Genomic DNA, 21,388 nt, shown 5'->3' with positions numbered 1-21,388 from the left:
CGTGGTGAAGGAGAGGGAGGAAGAGTGTCGCAGGCAGAGAGAATGGGCCGTGGCACAGGTGTATGAGAGGGACGGCCAGGAGGCCACCGGGCTGCATGGGGTCAGCGGGGCACAGTAGAAGGACGTGGAGGCAGACGGCCAGGGAGGCAGCGTCCTGCTGGCCCTTGGAGGTGCTGTAAGGAAGGTGGCCTTCTCCCTGAGTGCAATAGGCTACCGGATGTCAAGAAGAGGGGTGCCCGGCACTATGGCTGCTGGGCATGGACGTCGGGTACAGAGGCCGGAAGAACAGACGGCAGCCAGTTACCTACCTGAGCCGGAAGACCTCGGTGTGAGCGTGTTTGCGGTGCGTGTGGTGGGGGCACCCGCGAGCAGTTGCCACTGGGAGCTCAGTGTAGACACGACAGGTTTTGAGATGTCTATCACACACCCAAGTGTCGTTGAATAAAGGGATATGCAAACCTTGGTTCAGGGCTCAGGTCTGGGTCGGGTATAATTTGGGGGAGTGTATATTTAGATGGCGTTTAAAGCACGAGACTAGATAAAACCACCGAGGATGTGGGTGCAGGCAGAAAAGAGAAGGGGTCGAAGGATGGTGCCCTTGGTCACGCCAAAGTTAAGAGGTCGAGCTGCTGGGGAGGAACCTGCAAAGAACACGACAAGGGACATGGCCAGGGAGACGAGGGGAAACCAGATCGGCTGTGCAGAAAGCAAGCCAGGAGTGTGTTTCTAGGAGTGTTCCTCCCGCTAAAACAAGACGAGGTCATGGCTGACCTGGGCGAGAAGAGTTTTGGCAAAGTGGACAGCAGATGTCTGGTTTGCGTGGGTTCAGAAGAGCGGGGGAAGAGAGAAGCTAGAGGAGGCGAGGACAGCCTTCTTCAGGAAGTTTCCGTGTGAAAGGAGAAACGGGGATGTAGAGTGAAGTCGGCTCAAAGGAAGATTTTTGTTTTTTTAAAGACGAGAGCAGGTTTGAGTACCTCTGGGAATAACTTCGTGGGGAGGGAAAAACTGACGATGGAGGCAGACAGTGGGATTGAACCAGTTTTCATGTAGACTGATGAGTAAGGCAGAGGGAGAGGGGCATTAGTTGAGGGTGCCCGCAAAGGACGCGGTCACATCACTTGACTCTGGAATGCAAGCAGGGTCGGGACACAGGACATTAGAGTCCCAAGGGAAAGGGGGACGGAAGGGCTGGAAGAGACAGTGTTTCCCAGCCGCTTTCCTCCAAGAAGAGGCAACCCCTTTGTGGATTGGGATAACTGGATTTCTTCTCCGTCCTGCTCCCCAGGGTCTACGGTAGAAGGAGCTACTTACAACGGATCTACAAAATAGCGAATGTTCCTGTTTAGACTGTCTAGACTTTCCATGTCCTCTGGTGTCGACTGGAAATCCAAAACCTGTCAGAAAGGTGAGAAGACCGACTCAGTTTCCCTGCAGCAATTACTGTCCGCTTCTCCTCCCTCCCCCAACCCAGACACACATTTACGTAGGAATGTACGTAGGTTTTACGAGACGGTTGTCATGAACCTGGGGGTTCGTTCCAAACGAGAGTCAGGAGTGTGTCCCCTTGGCTGTTTGAACTCAGATCGCCCTCGGGGGCTCTGGGTGGGTGACTGTGGCCGCAGCAAAGGAATCCTACACCCTTTCGAGCCTAAATCCCATCTCATCTAGCTCCTTCATTCTGCAGCTGAAGAAATCAAGGCCATACTGTTGGGCGAAAAAACAGGACTGAGACCCAAAGCTGACCTTCTGGGTTTCTTTCCCACTTCCTCGTTCCCTCCCTGCAGCAGATGGAGGGGGGGGGATAGTTAAACACCGCACTCGCGTGCATAGCATATGCAAGGAGGTGAGCTTGGCCCAAATATACCTTGGGTGCCTCGCCGATGACCCAGACCGGAGGGAGACGAGGTGCCTCCATCAGTCCCCTGCCGCCCACAGCCCTCCCGTGTACCTGGAAGTTCTCCCGAATTCTCTCCTCATTGAAGCTCTTGGCCAGGGCCCCCACCCCCCGCTGCAGCTGGTAGCGCAGGGCCACCTGGGCTGGGTTCGCCTGTGCCTTGCAGCAATGGCACTGAGTACTGGATCCTCCAGGAGAACTGGGTTGTTCTTGCTCAACCTGGAAGGGAGGCAGAGGTGCAATGTGTCCGAGGCTGTATATCCATCTTACATGGGATGGCTGGGTGGGTTCCATCCTCTGAAAATCCGCCCGATTACCCTCTGGCTGTCTCAACATCTGTTTTTGCTTCTTTTGGCCAATCCAAGGAAGAAGGACCAGAGAGAGGCAGGCAGAAAGGGACTCTCAGGTATTTGCTCATTTTTTACACGTTTCTGAGAAATTCGGTAAAAGACTGGATAAGCCAAGAGGACAAAATTTTTGTCCCAGCTAAGACCCGATAATCTCCATTATAATAAATAAACCAACTGTTTTCTAAGAAGTGGCTATTTCAATAATGCTTTCAACTAATTATCTGCTTCGTCAAGTGCTAAGAGGAGCATTTTTATACTCCTCTTCAAGAGATAAAGAAACCCAAACTCACAGAAGCTCTTACTTGTCTCACGTCCCTCAACTATCAAGTGTTCGAATCGTGGCCCGGGCTCCCTTTGCCACTCTCTAAACCCAAAGCTTTTGAACTGGGTGAACGTTCTAATCAGTGATTTTATTATTTAACACCGTCTTATCGAGTCCCTACAAAGTAGGCTCGTTAAAGGGTTTGCAAAGACGGACTATTCCTGCCGTCTACCGCTCATCTGCCCCAGAAGGTTGAGCGATGACTCCAGAAGGGACAGTGTCCGTGATTAGAATGAGTGCAGAGACGTCATTACCATTCCTTCCCTGAGTTGGACCCCAAGGCCGCGTACGCAGTCAAGACGATGTCCTGGGACTTGCAGAACCCCAGCAGTTTGCTCTGGTTGAGGTAAGGGTGACACTCCACCTGCAGAAAGCAAGCAGAAGGGTTGGATTCCAGGAACATAAAGTGCTACGTTGCATGACAGCAAACATATCCGGGCGGTCCAGCAACACGGGGAACACACGACCGTCACCCACAGCTGGGCCAGGGGAACTGACAGAGACTTGCCCTCCAATCACCGCCCACGGACAGCAGAGCAGTACTGAGAAACGGGCTTGGTGCTCATGACAGACGAGTCAGATCAGGAGGTCGACAGACACGCTCAGTCTCTCGGACGGGAGACCACGGGGCTGGCCTTGGCTCCCCCTCGCGCGTCGCTCTGTCCAACGAGAAGCAGCCCCTGCCTGTCTTCGTTCTTCGTTCTCAGTCCCTTACCCTGACCTCTTCCCTTCACAGCTGCCACGCCTGGAAAGCAGCCACTCATCCTTCACGGGTGACTGACTTTCGTGAGGTCAGTCTTCGGCTTCAGAAACCAGAGCGCTTTCGTCTTTCCCACCACAGTGTGTTGTGATGTCTCCGCTTGACCCTTGGAGCCTTCAAACACCGGCCCTGCGCTACGTCACTGCACCTGTTCCCTTCCCCAAGCCCGGTCTTGTGCCATGTGTACAGGGCTCGGGGGCTTCTGGCCCTTTGATCATCGAGCGGAAATACGTTGCTCGTTGTGACTAGTCAGAAGCCGTTACTGGCGTTGTGACCCGCACGCACTACCGGTGACAGGGGCTTCTGTGCCGTAAAAGGTAATCAGGGGTACAGTCATCGTCCTTTCTGTGTAGGGGACCTGGACACCCAGACGTATGCGGGTCAAGACGGTCACCCCGGCCACGGGATGGGCGGGCTAGGGGCCAGTCAGCTCAATTTGTTGATTCTCGGGCTGGCCTTGGCTATTTCCCCTTCCATGACACGGGTTAGGCTCACGTAAAACCCTGGGCGGGCGGGCTCTAGCGTAATGGTGTCCGTTGCAGGGGGGGCCTGAAGAAAACGGAATGTCTCGACTCTTTTTCAAGATGGCTACTGGATTTTTCTCCAGTGTTCAGTGCGAAAACCTGGTAGGGCTTCTGGAGGTAAAACTCAGGAGAGCCTGGGGACAGGCCCATAGAGGAGCCCCCTGGAGATGTTAGCTCGCAGACTTGACGCTGAGGCTCCAGCAACTCCGGAGCTGCCGTTCCACATCTTCCTGCCCCACAGTGACCCTGGCGGCCTTTCCGGTCCTGGCAAACCGCGATTCTCTGTATCAGCCTGTCTCTCCAGTTTTCTGGCCGGCAGCTGGCTCTGTGACCTCAACTCTCTGATGGACCTAAAAAGAGTTGCTCGTTCTTGGTTTATTCAGCTCTTCCTATTATAAGGACACAAGCAACAACTCCCGAGCTCCTCTCGGGCCAGACCCCAAACTGCGAGTGTGCACACGCATTTTTTGCCACACGCCTTTCTCACTGCCTCTGCTCTGACTCTGGTGACTCAATAAGAATGAGCAGGGATTGGGGCGCCTGGGTGGCTCAGTCGGTTGAGCGTCCGACTTCGGCTCAGGTCATGATCTCGCGGTCCGTGAGTTCAAGCCCCGCGTCGGGCTCTGTGCTGACAGCTCAGAGCCTGGAGCCTGTTTTGGATTCTGTGTCTCCCTCTCTCTCTGCCCCTCCCCCGTTCATGCTCTGCCTCTCCCTGTCTCAAAAATAAATAAACATTAAAAAAATTTAAAAAAAAAAAAAAAAGAATGAGCAGGGATTGAAGAGAAGCAAGCAGCCCGACTTCGGCCCCACTTGAACTGTATTCCCCAGCACCGTGTGCAGGAAGGGCCCGGTGCTGGCTTCCTGGGGCTGGTTCAGCCATCACGTGCAAATGACCTGTCTGCATCACGGTTGTCTCGGGCATCAACACGGAAGGGGAGGAAGGGTGATTTATTGTATTCGGGGAACAAGACCAAGCCACCTGACCTGAACTGCCATCCACTCAGATCACTCCTCGGATCACGATGAACCGTCCTCTGTTCAAGCTTCTCAGGCCCACGTAAACTTCCCACCAGCCAATCAGTCTAAGCTTGGCCGTGGTCCGTTCGCTCTGTAGAACCCAGGGCGACGTACGGCTTCTTCCTTAATTCTTCACCATGACCCCAGGCAAAACCAGTTTCTTTACTTTCTCTAGACTGACGATCCCCAAGGTGGAGGTAAACCTCCCAAGGGACACAAAATACAACTTTTCAGAATTCTTATTTGTATTCTTCATCTATAAATAAGAGAAAAAAACAAGCCTCACTAATATTTAATACATGGATTGGCTGTCACTCTCTGTCAGCCTTTATGTAAGAAGTTTAGAAGGAGATAAGATAAAGCCAGGGTGAATGTGGACCCTCCCGAGGACAGAAGTGTGGCCACTCGCTTCTGTGCTCACAATTTCTTCCATAATTCTCCAAGATCAGGAAGTTTATGCGTGGCTTTATTTTATTTTATTTTATTTTTTTTAACGTTTATTTACTTTTGAGACAGAGAGAGACAGAGCATGAACGGGGGAGGGTCAGAGAGAGGGAGGGAGACACAGAATCTGAAACAGGCTCCAGGCTCTGAGCTGTCAGCACAGAGCCTGACGTGGGGCTCGAACGCACGAACCGCGAGATCATGACCTGAGCCGAAGTCGGACGCTTAGCTGACTGAGCCACCCAGGCGCCCCAATGCGTGGCTTATTAAAGTGGGTTTATCTTTTTTTTTTTTTTAAGTGTATTTATGTATTTCGAGAGAGAGAGAAAAAGAGAAAGAAAATCCCAAGCAGGCTCCACACTGTCAGTGCAGAGCCCGATGCGGGGCTCGAACTCACGAACCATGAGATCATGACCTGAGCCAAAATCAAGAGTCAGATGATTTAACTGAGCTACCCAGGCACCCCTAAATTTATCATTTTTTAAATAAATTTACTATTTTGAGCATTTCTAGGTTCAATGTTGTGAATGTATTCACGTTGTCGGGGGCTGATTTTGTACCGTCAGGGCTCGGTGGTTATCTCATGACACAGAACTCAAAAGAATTACCTGTTTTCTTTTCCACAGGAGGGCTCCAACTTTACCGACCAAAGATGAGAAAGATCCAGACTTTGTTAGCTGCACATTTCTAGGACCCACCCCCATTACACACCTAGGAGATTATACTCCAACCTGAGCCTCGGGTGTTTTTTTACAAAGCGACTTGGCCTTGGGGACTGTCTTCGACAACTTGCAGTGCAACTCTGTTCTCTTCAGGAGAGGGCGGTGCCGCTGGTGACCTCGTTGAAATGACACAAGAGGAGGGGGTAGAGTTGGGGGCGGAGGGGCGGGTCCACGGGGCTCACCTGGTTGCACACGGGCTTGTACTTGAGGCCGGGCCTGTCCAGGATCCTCTCCCGCTGCTTGCGGTTGAAGTTGGGCACCCCGATGGACTTGGCCAGCCCTGAATCCTTACACTTGTCCATGGCCTGTGGAGGAAGGGGCTGTGAGGAGTGATCCCCGCAGCTGGCTGGGGAAGCACGGTGCCCGGGGCCTCTCTCGGCATGGTGCCGAGAGAGGGGGCTCGGGATGGGAGGAATATGACACGGGACAGAGGAAGCCTTGAAAGCTGCGGATGTCAACAAACGAGACAGGGGTTAACCGGGTGGGAGGAGAATGAAAAATAAAATAATAGGAGGAAAAGGGCAAGAAGACGGAGTGAGATAAGAAGGCAAGGGGTGCAGGACCCAGCTCAAGGAGCCGGTGCGGTTTTTGGCCGGACACCTAGAGAAACTCGAGCAAAGTCACAGCGAGGGCCAGGCGCACAGGAAGTGGAGCCTGTGCAGCATGGGAGGCAGGAAGGGGCCAGACTGTCCCCCCGACTGTGGCTCCCTGTTTTCTCTTCGACCCCCTTCCCCATGAGGGTCACCAAGTTCCCTCTGTTCCCGTCACACGTGCCTCGTTGCTGTTCTTGAACGTGACAGGTTCTCTCCCGCCTTAAAAACTTGGTCTCGGCCTTCTTTACGCCCGTAACGCTCTTCCTCCGGATACTACACAGTCGGTTCCCTCGCTTCTTGCAAAGCTTTGCCCAGGGCTACCTTGTCAGCGAGGCCTGCCCTGCCCACTCTGCTTTTGTTGTCCCTCTGTGTCCCAGGCCTGCCCCGGCGTTCTCAGCTCCCTCATCAGTTTTGTTTTCTCATACATCCCCCCACGCTGCCGTAGCACCTGCCAGTCCGTGGGGCTGGAAACCTCGGCTTGTTCACCAGTGCGGCCTGAGCACTTAAACACACTCAGTACTGAGTACACCGCAGGCACTCGGTAAGCACTTGCTGAACTATCAAATGCGGGAGATGTGAAACGGAGGCAGAGGGACATCCGGGGACTCACCCGAGTCTACCTGGGGGCGGAGTTGGACGAGGTCCACGTTTCCTGAATCCCCTGTCCGGCCTCTCTCCCCCAAGTCAGAGACGTAGCTATTGGGAGCCGTACTCACCTCCCACGTGGCACAGAGATCCACTGTGTCGAAAATGAGTTCTCCGTGTTCGTCCTTTGGGAAGAGCTCTTCCCCAGGCTGGGGCACAGGGAAGAAAGAGAGGTTGTACAAAGCTGTGTTTGGCCTCAGCCAAGCTGTCGGGAGCCTACAGGCCTTGAGGCTAATGCAACGACCTATTCTCATTCTTGAAGGGAATTGTAAGGTTAGGCTGAAGACAGAGAAAGTACATTGAGGGAGTATACCTCCTAGAAAGGTTTTAGCTGCTAAACATCGTGTCACAGACAACTTGGGACACCCAAGACCCCATCCTAGAGAGAGGCTACAGTGATGCCACGGCTCAACAGGCACCTTGGCCTTGGATTCTCGTGAGATAAGCTGCTCTTACCCCTGCTTTACACCTGGAGGTGGTCACACAGTAGAGCGACTCGTGAGCATCTGGAGGGTTGAGTTTCATCATTAAATTTCCTATACCTCAGCAGCTGGTCTCCATATCGGGACACTCCCCAGACACGAGTGGGTATGAGGTGGACATTCAGGACCATGGGGTCTTTTTTTTTTTTTTTTATTAAAAAAAATTTTTTTTTTAATGTTTATTTTTGAGACAGAGGGAAACAGAGCGCGAGTGGGGGAGGGGCAGAGAGAGAGAGACACACAGAATCTGAAACAGGCTCCACGCACTGAGCTGTCAGCACAGAGTCAGACGCAGGGCTCGAACCCCGAACCGTGAGATCATGACCTGAGCCAAAGTCGGACGCTTAACCGACTGAGCCACCCAGGTGCCCCCAGGACTGTGGGGTCTTGAAAATACAGACGATGCATTTGCAAGGTCGAAGCAAAGATACTGAAAGCCAGTGAACTCTTACACTCTGGGGCTGAGATGGGACTTTTGCGGCAGAAAAAAAGGGGTGGGGGGGAGCTTAAAGTATTATGTATGTTTTTTCTTCATTTTTACAAACTATATCCTTTCTTGTATTCAGCTATTAATTTTTACGTTGATGATTAAAGTAAAAGAACTTTCGCTGACCTTCAAAGGTACTGGGCTATGTATAAGATAAAGATCCACATAGCTCAACTGAAGTTTCCTCAGCGATATTTCCAAGCTGGTTCGAACCAATTCTGGACGTAAAAAGGTTCCCCACACCTGCAACGGTTGAAAGGGAAGGTATGAGATTCTTTCTTTCAGAATCTTTAGGAGAAACTAATAAAGTGCACAACTGTCACTATTTACAGATGACAGACAGTATATAAAGACTCCACCAAAAAACTATCAGAACTAATAAATTCAGAATTCTGTATGGTGGCGGGATACAAAATTAATATACAGAAATCTGTTGCATTTCTGTACACTAATAAGGAAGTAGTGGGAAAAGAAATGAAGAAAACAATCCCATTTACGATTGCACCAAAAACAATAAAATCCCTAGGAATAAATGTAACCATGGAGGTAAAAGACTTGTGTTCTGAACATTGGAAGACATTGATGAAAGAAATTAGAGATGGCACAAACAAATGGAAAGCTACCCCATGCTCGTGGACTGGAAGAACAAATATTGTTAAAATGTCCCTACTACTCAAAGCAGTCTGCAGATTGAACGCGGCCCTTATCAAAATACAAATAGCATATATTTTTGCATACCTAGAACAAACAATCCTAAAATGTGTATGGAACCAGAGAAGACCCTGAATAGCCAAAGCGAACTTGAGAAAGAAAAACAAAACTGGAGGTATCATAATCCCAGACTTCAAGGTATACTACAAAGCTGTGGTAATCAAAGCGATCAGCACCGGCACAAAAACAGATGCACAGGTCAACAGAACAGAATAGAGAGCTCAGAAACAAACCCATGCGTATATGGTCAATTAATCTATAACAAAGGAGGCAAGAATATGCAGTGGGAAAAAGACGAATGATGTTGGGAAAACTGGACAGCAACATTAGAAGAATGAAACTGGACCACTGTCTTTCATCATACACACAGAAAAATAAACTCACGATGGTTAAAGACCTAAATGGGAGACCTGCAACCATAAAACTCCTAAAAGAAGACACAGGCAGTGACCTCTTGGACATTGGCCTTCACAATATATTTGTGGATAGGTCTCCTGAGGCAAGAGAAACAAAAGCAAAGATAAACTATTGGGGATGCATCAAAACAAAAAGCTTTTTCACAGCAAAGAAAACCATCAACAAAACAAAAAAGCAACCTACACAAAGGGGAGAAGGTATTTGCAAGTGATAAATCTGACAAGGAGTTTCTATCAAAAACTACATGAAGAACTTATTCAACTCAACACCGAAAACACAAATAATCTGATTAAAAATGGCAGAGAACCTGAATGGACATTTTACCAAGTAAGATGTACAGATGGCTAACAGACACGTGAAAAGATGCTCAGCATCACTCATCATCAGGAAAATGCAAATCAAAACCACAATGAGGTATCACCTCACACCTGTCAGAATGGCTAGTATCAGAAAGACTAGAATGACAAGTGGTCACAAGGATATGGAGGAAAGGGAACCCTGGGGCATTGTTGATGGGAATGTAAACTGGTGCAGCCACTGTGGAAACCAGTACGGAGGTAGGTTCCTCAAAAAATTAAAAGCAGAAATACCATATGATCCACAACTGTAATTTCACTTTTGGGAATTTACTCAAAGAAAATGAAAACACTAATTCAAAAAGACATATGCATCCCTATATTTATTGTGGCATTATTTATAATAACCAAGATACAGAAATAATACAAATATCTACGGGTAGATGAATGGATAAAAAAGGTGTGATATATACGTTTGTACATATAAAGAGTGGAATATTACTCAGCCATAAAAAAGAATGGAATCTTGCCATTTGTGACTAGAGTGTATTATGCTAAGTGAAATGAATCAGACAGAGAAAGAAAAATGCCAGACGACTTCATTTATATGTAAAATCTGAAAAACCAAGCAAACGAAAGAACAAACAAACAAAAAACAGAAACAGACTCATAAATATAGAGGAGAAACTGGTTGTTCCCAGAAGGGAGGAGCGTAAGGGGAGGGGTGAACTAAGTGAAGGGGATCAAGAAGTACAAATTTCCAGTCATAAAATAAGGAAGTCATGACAAATGAGGGATGTTGTCAATGACGCTATATGGTGACCACACTTATCATGGCGAGCGCTGTGTAATGTACAGACTCGTCACACCACCATGTTGTGCGTCTGGAACTAACAGAACCTTGTATGTCAACTACGCTTCAATAACAAAAATGCTCGATTTTAACTCCTCTTCAATAAAATATAATTGTTTCATTTTAATATGGTCTATGTAACCAGGGGCTTGCTGCCTGGTTTTAGCCTAAGGGGGAACCATATAAAAACTATTTTATACAGCTTAAAAAAAAAAAGAATCTCTAGAAGAAATTAATGAAAGGGAAAATGAGCAACAACTACAAACCCACTTGCAGTCGTTGGGAAGTGACACTTGTGGTCATTGGGAAGTGACGAACCATCCTGCTTAGCTCCTAAATTCTTTTTCCTCATAGCTTCTGTTTCATACTGAATTAAGACAACGATGTAGGAAAGGAAAAATATGGCCCAACACAGGGGGTCTCAAACTTTAGAATGTAAAGGAATTATGAAACACATTCCTGGGTTCTACCTCCAACATATTACATCACAATATCTGGAGATTTTGGCTGGGAAATTGCATTTTTTTTCCCCGAGTTTATTTGTTTTGAGAGAGAGAGAGTGCACACAAGCAGGGGAGGGGTAGAGAGAGGGGGAGAGACAGAATCTCAAGCAGGCTCCACACTGTCAGTGCAGAGCCCGACATGGGACTCGAACTCATGAACCATGAGCTCATGACCTGAGCCGAAACCAAGAGCTGGATGCTCAACTGACTGAGCCACCCAGGCGCCCCTGGGTTAAAAATTCCATTTTTAACAAGAACCTCAAGCAGTTGTGATTCAGGAAATTGCATTTTGAATGTATTAAGTGTTCCAAAGAAAAGTAGGACCTATAGGAATTTTGGGGGGAGGGTACTTTAGTCAGCTTATTTTAGGAAGTAAAAATCTAAGGAAAATCCATCAAAATTGCTAAGGCTCCCTCCCTACGGAAGGGACATAAACAGACAAGAGAGCAATAGTGATACCACATCTAACACAGTCATTCAGAGAGCTTCATACCGTGGAGCAAGAAGGAAGAAATTCCCTTCCTGCCTAGAATTCACTTGTATGGACCTCAACTCTCTCTTCATGGGTCACTTTGCCTCATATTTAAATATCTGGTTCTAGTTAGTCGTAGTCAGCTCCATGAACACTATTGGAAAAAATTCTTCTTGGATTCCTTTCCATTCTGACTTAAATCTGTAAGTTCTTTTATTTGTTTCAGCTATACTATCAGTAGAAATGAAAAATAGTAGGAGAAAATGGCTCCAAAGTTAAAAAAAAAATCTAAGTACTTTTACAAACATTAATTTCATCCTCATAGCAGTTCTGTGGTATTATCTTCCCACTTCATAGGAAAGAGACATGGGATGTCTATTGACCATGCCATAGGTTGAGATATGAGGCCTAGGGCTCGAAGAAGTTGGAACCCACATCCCTTGCCAGCATGTACCCCACCTTCAGCATATACCTTCTTACAGTGCAAGGTCTGTGGGAATGAAAATTTAACCAATAAGAGGAGAACTTCACTGAGAAACTCTTCAGCTAAGAGTGAGCTTTTCACAGATACATAGGGAACTATACACAGAACCTTTGAAGTGTAGAATATGTCCTCTCTCTTCACAGAGCCATCAGCGATCTTCTTCCGGATGGCCCTCCCAATCTCTTCTTCATTTAGATACAAGTAAGCGGAGTCAAAATGGCGGTAGCCTACATCGATTGCTCTCATGACAGCCTCTTGCACCTCACTCTTAGCAACCTAGAAGACCACAGAAAGACAAAGACCTACTTGATTCAGGAACAGATGGCCAATCCCACCAGCGGAGCTATTTAGCAGAACCTATTGTTTTTCTAAGGGCTAAGAGCTAGAGGTGACAGAGCTGAATGTTGACTTATACCCAGTGGTAGATGTTTAACGATCTATGGTGTAAATACTCCCACCATGGCTGACTTCAAGCCATGAATATTAGGAAAAGGTGCTCACCATCAGATCTTGTGAGTCCGCGAGCTGGCCTAGCTCGTCACTGGGTTTAACCCTCCCGCCCCTGGATTTATATCATGTGTGGATTAAACAATCTATCGGCTGACAGTCCCAAGTTAATTCACTCTGTGAGAGATTGTTAAACCTGTTGCAATCCAGAAGTCTAATGCTCAGAGCTATCTGTCAATGCAGTGAAGGTGTGACTTTACACAGCATAAATTAATGATTTACCGATGTAAACTTGGAGAAACGCGTCAAGCAATATTTGAGGAGGAGCAGAAATGTAAAAGAAAATCAACTATTTTTTTATGCAAAATGTCTCATAATTGGTTTGGCTGTGGTGGTTGCTAAGTTGGTCCCCACGTGACTGTTGCCCTTTCACAACTTGGTTATTTTATTTTTAGCTGCCTACTGTTCTGCTGGCCCACCAGGCTGGACTTTAGACCTTCTCCATAATTTCCCCTCACCATCACCCTCTTCTACCTCACTTAAAATGTCTCCTGGGTATATTTTTTAATCTGTAATTCCCGACGAGTTAACTAGTACCCCGGATTTAAGAGCCGAGTCCAAGTAAAAGCAACCCTTGGTGACAGTGCCCTTGCTGAAGTCCTCAGCATTACCCACCATGTGGCTCTCGTGTTGGGGAGTCAATCCTACAACTTTCCTTAAACAATTATAAGCTCCTCCACTAGGAACCACCGAAGATGTGCTCTTGTAAGTTGGAAATGTTCAAATGAGAAACACACATGGAGTTCAGGGTTCCAAACAGAGAATTTCCAAGTGCCCCCAGGGAATAGTATTAACAACTTGGCCTCTACCAGACTATTTCCCCTCCAGACCGCCAGCACTCTCCCTAACTTTAATTCTGACTCTCTCCGGAACATTCAGCGGCCGAGATTTCTCTAGATAGTCTACGCGTGTTGGTGGACAGGGACCGCTTGGACCCCAGACGTTACAGAGAAACTTCATCACACGCAAGCTTGCCATCAAGCCTCCGACATGTGGTGATCACGACACCTGGGTTTCATTTATTGCAACAGATGGTGAACGGCTACAGCTGGACAGCCGGTGAGAGTACCAGAAACGGCCTCACCCACCCCTGCGTGGCTGACAGATGGCACGCTCCCCTGCCCCTTGATAGAGCAGTATGCCAGGTGTGACTGTCGAACAAGCAGCGTCAGAGTCACTCGGTAGCTCATTAGAAATGTGGATTTTTAAGCCCTATCCCAGATCTACTCATTCGGAGCCTTTGTAGGTACGGCCTCCAAATCTGCATTTTTAACAAGAACCTCAGTGTTTTCATGCTGATGAAAATTTGAAAATCACTGACTTCAGGCACTAAATAACCTAACTTGGAGAGAAGCATCTTACGAACAAATAAAATGAGGCCCGCCTGCATTTCCCCAATTCTGGTTCTGATAAGGACCCACGTCCGCCGCCCCTCTGTCTCCGAGGCCACAGTGACTACCTTATTAGGAGCAGAGGTGCCAAATCCCAGCATGGGCATGAAGAACCCATCGTTCAGCTTTACAGAGCAGAGTTTCACTGAGCTCATCTCTTTCCACTCTTCCGGCTTTTTATTAAAAGAAATCTGCAGAGGGAAGAAAATAGCGTAATTGTTATTTTTTTAACAGCTTTAATGAGATAGAGTCACATACCATAAAATCACCCCCTCGAATTCATCCGCTTCAGCAGGTTTTAGTCTACTCATGGAGTTGTTACCAGTACACAATTTCAGAGCATTTTCATCGTCCTCCACTAAACACCATCCTCCTAAAAACAACACCCCATTCCTCGCTCCTTTCAACTGCCGGCAAACACTTTCTGCCTGGACAGATTTGCCTATCCTGGAAATCTTATGTACATACACCACGTGGCCTTTCGTGACTGCTTTCTTTCACTTAGCCCATTGTTTTCGATGCCAATCCATGTTGTATCGTGTTTTGGTGTTTCCTTCCTTGTTGTGGCTAAATAACATCCCTTTGTATGGGTGTATCACGTGTGGGTTATCCCTTCTTCAGTTGACAAACATTTGGCTTTTCCCACTTTTCGCCTACCATGAATAATGCTTCTGTAAACATTCCTGCACAAGTTTTTGTGTGGACATACGTTTACAATTCTCTTGGGTATGTACGTAGGCATGGAATTACTGAGTCATAGAACAAACCTGTGTTTAATGTTCTGAGAAACCACCAAGCGTTTTCCAAAATGGCTGTACTATTTACTCTCTAATTCGTGACAACTCCAGTTTCTCAGCATCTTCTCCAACACTTGTCACGCATTATTTTTTGTCAATAGCCATCCTGACAGGTATGAGGTGATAGTGTGGTTTTGGTCTGCATTTCCCTGAGTGATGAGTGATGTTCATAAACATTTGTTCATAAACCTCTTGGTCATTTGTAGATCTTCTCTGGAGGAATGTCTACTCGAGTCCTTGCCCACTTTTGAACTGGTCATTAGTTTTCCTTGCTAACGAGTTGTAGGAATTCCTTATATATCTTGGAGATGAACTTCTTATCAAATACAGGGTTTGCAAATATTTTCTTCCAATCCAAAGAATCCTTTTCACTCTGTGGATGGTCTCCTTTGCTGTGCACAAGCTTTTTGGTTTGATGTGGCCCCACTTGTTTATTTTTGGTCTTATTGCCTGTACTTTTGGTGTCTTATTCAAGATATCATGGTCAATGTCATTAAGATTTTCTCCTATGTTTTACCCCAGAGTTTTAAAGTTACGGTCTTACATTTAAGTCTTTAATCCATTTTGAGTTGAATTTGACAACCCCAATGCATTTGTATTATTCTATCACGGTCTCAGAATGATTAATCTTTGGTTAATTTTGTTCTTTTTAAAATGTTTATTTACTTATTTGAGAGAGAGCAAGAGAGAGAGAGAGAGCACACACACGCATGAGCAGGGGAGGGGCAGAGAGAGGGAAACAGAGGATATGAGGCGGCCTCTGCTCTGACAGCAGAGAGCCCGATGCGGGGCTCGAACTCACATACCATGAGATCATGACCTGAGCTGAAGTCAGACACTTAACCGACTGAGCCGTACAGCCTCCTGTGATTAATTTTGTTCTTAAACTATTTAATGAAACTTTAACCCTGTGCCTACCTTTGTTTCTAAGTTTGAATTGATAAACTAAAAGAACAATTGAAATCTAGGCATTATCTGCCTTGTATGTGTAGCAATAGAAAGCACCCAGACCACCTAAATAGTAGTTTTACAAATATGTGTATAATGATTTTTATTCATGTTTTATAATGACATGGAAAATTATTAAGTATTAAAATTATATATGTGTATGTAAATACACACACACACACACACACACACCTATATATATATATATAGGCTCTGCTCTGACATTTCCAAGTCACTTTCTCAAAAGGCTTTGCCCCATCAATGTTTACCCTCTGATCACCAGAGCATGAAAATTCCTAGCTCACTCATCAGTGACAGTATTGTGATACCTCACTGAAAACTTCCTAAACAAATGATCAGGCTGTCAATAGTCTATCATGTCTTATCCATAATAATTAGAGTCGATTTCATTAAAAGATGCTGACTAAGGCTGTGAGATTAATTTCTGGATTCTGCCTCATTTTAATCTTTCCCTTTCCTCTCACGCCTAATTCGGGCACATTAAAACATCTCCTTCCCCTCCCGTCTCAAAAAAGGCACTAAATTACCCGTAAGTATATTCAGCCTCAGTTAATACAGGGAAGATATGCATGAAATGTCTGCTAACTAGACGTAACCGTGTCACCATTTCACAGTCTATACGAATACCAAATCACCAAGCTGCATGTTGGAAACACATTACGTTATATGTCAATTATACCTCCACAAAAATTATGCTTCTGCGACAAAAAAAAAAAAAACAACACAAAAATGAAATGCCATTTTCACCACTCTGATTAAACTGTTATATTATGCAAACATATCAAGCGCGAAGATGGTGAATAAAGTTTTAATTCCATAAACAATGAGTAAGTGTCGTATGAAGCTCCAAAATGATGACTGTTGCTGTGATCTTTGTGATTTTACTGTGATTTTTGTGGTCTATTCTGTAGTAGGCAATTTTTAAGATTCCTAAATGAAAATGTATTCTCTTTGAAGAAACAGATTAAAATTTATTTTAAAATTCCCTGGATTCAGGTGCCTTGGGGGCTCAGTCGGTTAAGCATCTGACTGCGGCTCAGGTCATGGTCTCGTGGTCTGTGAGTTCGAGCCCCGCGTCAGGCTCTGTGCTCACAGCTTGGAGCCTGGAGCCTGCTTCGGATTCTGGGTCTCCCTGTCTCTCTGCCCCTCCCCCACTCATGCTCTGTCTCTCAAAAATAAATGAACATTAAAAACACTTTTTAATAAAACAAATTCCCTAGATTTGTAGATTTTATTGCATAATTGTGATCACAATGAAATTCCTCACTGGTGCCCAGCCTGCACAGATTTAGAGCCCTGACGTGCCTTTTCACCCTGCCCCGTCCTGTCCTCCTCTATTCAGACTTCTCTTGACCTTTCGCTTCGACTTCTCATCTTGCTTGGCCCCCTGTCTAGAACTGCTCCATCCCTGCCTTGCTGGGTATAGAAATTCTTCCAAGACCTTTGAACTTGCACATAGCCGCCTCAGCTACTGGCATACTCCCCTTTGCTGCATAGGCCGTGTCAGGCATTGTTTAACTGTGAAACATCTGTTGGTATTTTCTGGACTTCAGCACTGACTACAGCCTTGACTTGGTGCCTGTGATTCCCCTTGGAGCTGAGTCTCAAGTCTTCAAACCCAAGTTTCGATTTGCCTGCTGATTTTTCCATTTTGTGTTCATTTCCTTTAACCATGCTTTTAAAAAAAATTAATTTGTTTTTTTAAAGTAATCTCTGCAGCCAACACTGGGGCTCGAACTCACAGCCCCAAGATCAAGAGTCACACGCTCCCTCTACTGAGCCAGCCGGGGCGCCCCTAACCAGCTTCTTTAATAAAGTAACCGTCGACATAGTAGAAGATATTAGTGGCTGACGATACCTCACACTCTAAGAAACAAACATATTGAGTTGGAAAAGTAAGGTGAGCTCGTACGTGTAAAATCCTGTTTCCGGTTCTGTCTCTCCTAAGTGAGGCAAATAGGATTCAGTAGCACCTCCTTCTACCACCAATTTTCATGGGCAATACCAATGACCAGAGTTGACTCCCTGACTCTGATTCCTCCTGGAAGAAATCTGCCTTCTTGGAGAATGGCTATTTGTGTCTTGGATCAGGAAAATTCAGGACAGAACTGAATACAGTGTTGTTGTCAAAGATCAAGGTTTACCATGGCTGGCAGCAACAATGCTGGAAAGACAAAGGCATCCACTGAGGGAATCCTGCCAGACCGCTCCCGACAGTTGGAAGGTGAAAAAATATTGACGTTGTTATTTGGAAGAAGTTGATTCTACGAAAGAGCCGTGAGTTCATAATAATAGTGAAATAGGATGAAGAGAAATAAAATACGTATAGTTCGTCATTGATTTTAATAAGTGAGGGGCGGTGAACGTATATGACTATTTCATCTTTTATATCCATGGCAGGTTATACAGTGACCTGAACTGTTACTTCTCTGTTTTTGCAAGCAGGAAAGAGAGCCCAGAAGTTCTGAAAGTGCACCAGGAGGAAGGAGAGCGGAGGTATATTGGCAGGCAGTGTGCCAAGCACGGGAACAAGGGATCCACCAGTGGCCACGCAGGTGAAGGGTCAGTGCTCCAGTGCTCGGTCAAATTCCTCAAGTACAAGAAGAGCTTAATAGCCTTAGGAGAGGCAATTAAATACTGTGGATCCCACAACACCGATAAATGGAACCTCAAAAGGGCATGTCAATTCATGCAAAAATACTAAAACCTATGAAGAAGGCAAAGGCATGGGTGTTTTTTAAAGTGTGTAGAAAGTTAAGTTTTATCATAAAAAGAGAGGTCAATTTGGTGATCCGTGGCTTGGACTTGAATCATTCTTGGAGAAGTAACCACATCAGGGCCCTGACTAGGAATAAATCAGTCATCCAAATCCAGCAATTTGGGCTAATTTTTGGTTCCAGAACACTTGACTTCTGAATACTGAAAGTTGGAATTCGCATAAATTTCAAGTGTCCTGCATTTGGAATTATTATTTGTCTTTTGGATTTTTCAGCCACTAAAAAATGGCTAAGCCATTTTTAGCTTGTGGGCCGTACATACACAGGCAGTGAGCTGTGCCTGCCAGCCACAGTTCGTGGACCTCTGCTCCATAAAATCAGTAGACATTATCATAATATCTCCAGCTATCTCCCTGTAGATTAATATTTTTTAGTTGTGGTGAAATCTGCATAACGTAATGTTTACCATTTCGACCACGGATAAGTGTACAATCCAGTGGCATTAAATCAATTCACGGTGTTGTTCAACCTCCACCGCTCACTACATGTGAAACATTTTTGTCACCACCAACAAAGACTATGTACCTGTCAAAAATTAGCTTTTGGATTGTTCGCTAGTGACGTGTAGAAACACAACTGATCGTTTGTGTTGGTCTTGTGCTTTGCAACATTGCTGAATTCGGTTATTAGCTTTACGAGTTTCCTTAAGAACTCTTCGGGATTTGCTGTATGTGGGGTCACGTCCTCTGTGACTGGGAATGGTTTTACCCCAGCCTTTCCAATTTGGATGCCCTTTGTTTCTGTTTCTTGCCTCATGGCTCTGGCTAGAACGTCCGGTACAACGTTGACTAGCATGGTGGGAAGGGGCATCCTGTCTTGCTCCCCATCTCAGCAGGAAAGTTTTCAGTCTTCCCGCATCGAGTGTGAAGTCAGGTGTGTTTTTTTTTTTTTTCTCAAGTTTTTTTTTTTTTTTAATGTTTATTTATTTTTGAGAGAGAGAGACAGAGCACGAGAGGGGATGGGAAGAGATGGCAGAGAGAGAGGGAGTGTGACACAGAATCCGAAGCAGGCTCCAGGCTCTGAGCTGTCAGCACAGAGCGAACCCACGAACCACAAGATTATGACCTGAGCTGAAGTCAGACACTTAACCGACTGAGCCACCAGGCACCCCAACACTATCATCTCACATGTATCCAGTGGAGCTTCCAGAGGTCTATATGGTGTGGCGTATTGCACCACACTGAAGGCAGAAGCAGATTTGATACTCTAGCTGGCTTCTGTTAGGCTACTCATTCGTTTTTCAAAAATATCAAACAATATCACTCTTCTCCCTAATTGATTTTTGTTTTGCAAAATACTTTTATTCTTCATAAAATGTATTTTTCATGTGAATACGCAGTAGGGTTATTATTTCTTCATGACAGGATACATAAATATTTGAAATGTTCCCCATTTAACTTTCTGATATGTCTACAGAATCTTAAAAACGCCGAATGTATAGAAACAGAGTAGGATGATGATTGCCAGGCCACGGCTACGTGGAGGAGAAAACGGGTGAAGGTGACCAAGGGCACAAACTTACCATTGGAGAATGATCTAAGCAGCATGCTGACTCTAGTTAATTGCACTGTCTTGCACGCTTGCAAACTGCTAAGCCAGTAAATTTTAAAAGTTCTCACCCCTTCCCCCAAAGTAACTGTGCGAAGTGGCACAGGTATTAAGTAACCTCACGGTCGCAATCACTTTGCAACATACATGTGTGTCAAATGATCACACTCTTTGCCCTAAACTTACACAAGGTTACATATCAATTCTATCAACAAACAAGAAACGTATATATAAATCAAATTATTTTAAAAGAAGAAGTGTGAATTTACCGAAACACAGGAGCGATTTTCTGTATTGCAAAATACTAAAACCTTCTAACTAAAATCTGATAATAAAAAAAAGGTGTTATACCGGGGCACCTGGGTGGCTCAGTCAGTTAAGTGTCTGACTTCGGCTCAGGTCATGATCTCACCGTCTGTGAGTTCGAGCCCCGTATCGGGCTCTGTGCTGACAGCTCAGAGCCTGGAGCCTGCTTCGGATTCTGTGTCTCCCTCTCTCTCTCTCTCTGCCCTTCTCGCGCTCGTGCTCTGTCTCTGTCTCTATCTTAAAAATAAATAAACATTAAAAAAAAATTTTTTTAATTTAAAAAAAGGTGTTATACTGTGAAAAAAGGCATGCTTTTGAATTGATGAACTGTCATAAGGGATGCAGTTATAACACAAAAGGAAAGATCTGGTGACACACTGGATACGTTCACACGACTAGAAAACACCAGAGATTCTAGGGGAGAAACGTTACTAGAATATGCTGAAGACTTCTGTCATTGGGTACAAGACAAATACATAACATTTGCATCAAAGTACCACAAAATGGAAATGAGTAAACTATTGCCTGTGTTTCCAATCATTACAACTTTAAAATACTTAGGAACAAATTTAACAAGAGCGATGGCACTTCTACAGGGGAAAACACTATCAAACATCACTGAAGGCCTACAATAATATCCGTGCAAGTGAAAATGTATGCAAAATTTTTGGACAGTTTATTAAAATGTAAATTCTCATAAAATCATATATATACGCCCAAACAATTAAAATTCAAATTCCCCTAAAAGTCCAATTTTTAAAAATTAGATACAAATTTTTCAAGTATAGATTAAAAACTTAATGCCAGAGAGAAAATTCATGGAAAGTATCAGTGATGGACACTTTTTTGACTGGACTTCAGAACTTATTATAAAGCCAGGATTATCTTTAAAAATTGTATCGGTATAAGGTTACACAAAAATCCTTCTGGAACAGAATAGAAAATCCAGAATTAGTTTTTATTTAAGAGATGATTTAAGAGAATTTAAGATATGATTAATTGAGTCATATAATTCAGAGGAGAATAATGAATTATTTAATGCTAAATTATTTAAATTATTTAATGATGCTAAAAGAAATGCCCATCGAACTCAAAAAAATAGGATTGGATTTCCCCT

The 21,388-nt window shown here is 45.2% G+C and overlaps 1 protein-coding gene and 1 long non-coding RNA gene across 2 annotated transcripts in view; both read right to left on the bottom strand.

Moving 5' to 3' along the window:
* Positions 1-21,388, bottom strand: part of LOC128774971 (uncharacterized) — a 256,264-nt gene that overhangs the window by 29,348 nt on the left and 205,528 nt on the right. The window lies entirely within an intron of this gene.
* Positions 1-21,388, bottom strand: part of LOC109273789 (aldo-keto reductase family 1 member C3-like) — a 131,900-nt gene that overhangs the window by 1,492 nt on the left and 109,020 nt on the right. The window contains 9 exon segments of the mRNA XM_053895259.1: positions 1,312-1,394; positions 1,949-2,049; positions 2,052-2,113; positions 2,821-2,930; positions 6,216-6,338; positions 7,343-7,420; positions 8,367-8,483; positions 12,085-12,252; positions 13,943-14,065. Coding sequence (XP_053751234.1) covers positions 1,312-1,394; positions 1,949-2,049; positions 2,052-2,113; positions 2,821-2,930; positions 6,216-6,338; positions 7,343-7,420; positions 8,367-8,483; positions 12,085-12,252; positions 13,943-14,029 — 929 coding nt within the window. The 5' untranslated portion in view covers positions 14,030-14,065.

This window comes from Panthera pardus, unplaced genomic scaffold (genome assembly GCF_024362965.1).
Source record: "Panthera pardus isolate Hobbes unplaced genomic scaffold, ASM2436296v1 HiC_scaffold_6, whole genome shotgun sequence".
Taxonomy (NCBI): domain Eukaryota; kingdom Metazoa; phylum Chordata; class Mammalia; order Carnivora; family Felidae; genus Panthera; species Panthera pardus.
The sequence above is the reverse complement of the archived record's forward strand: the minus strand, read 5'-3'. Positions and strand labels throughout refer to the sequence as shown.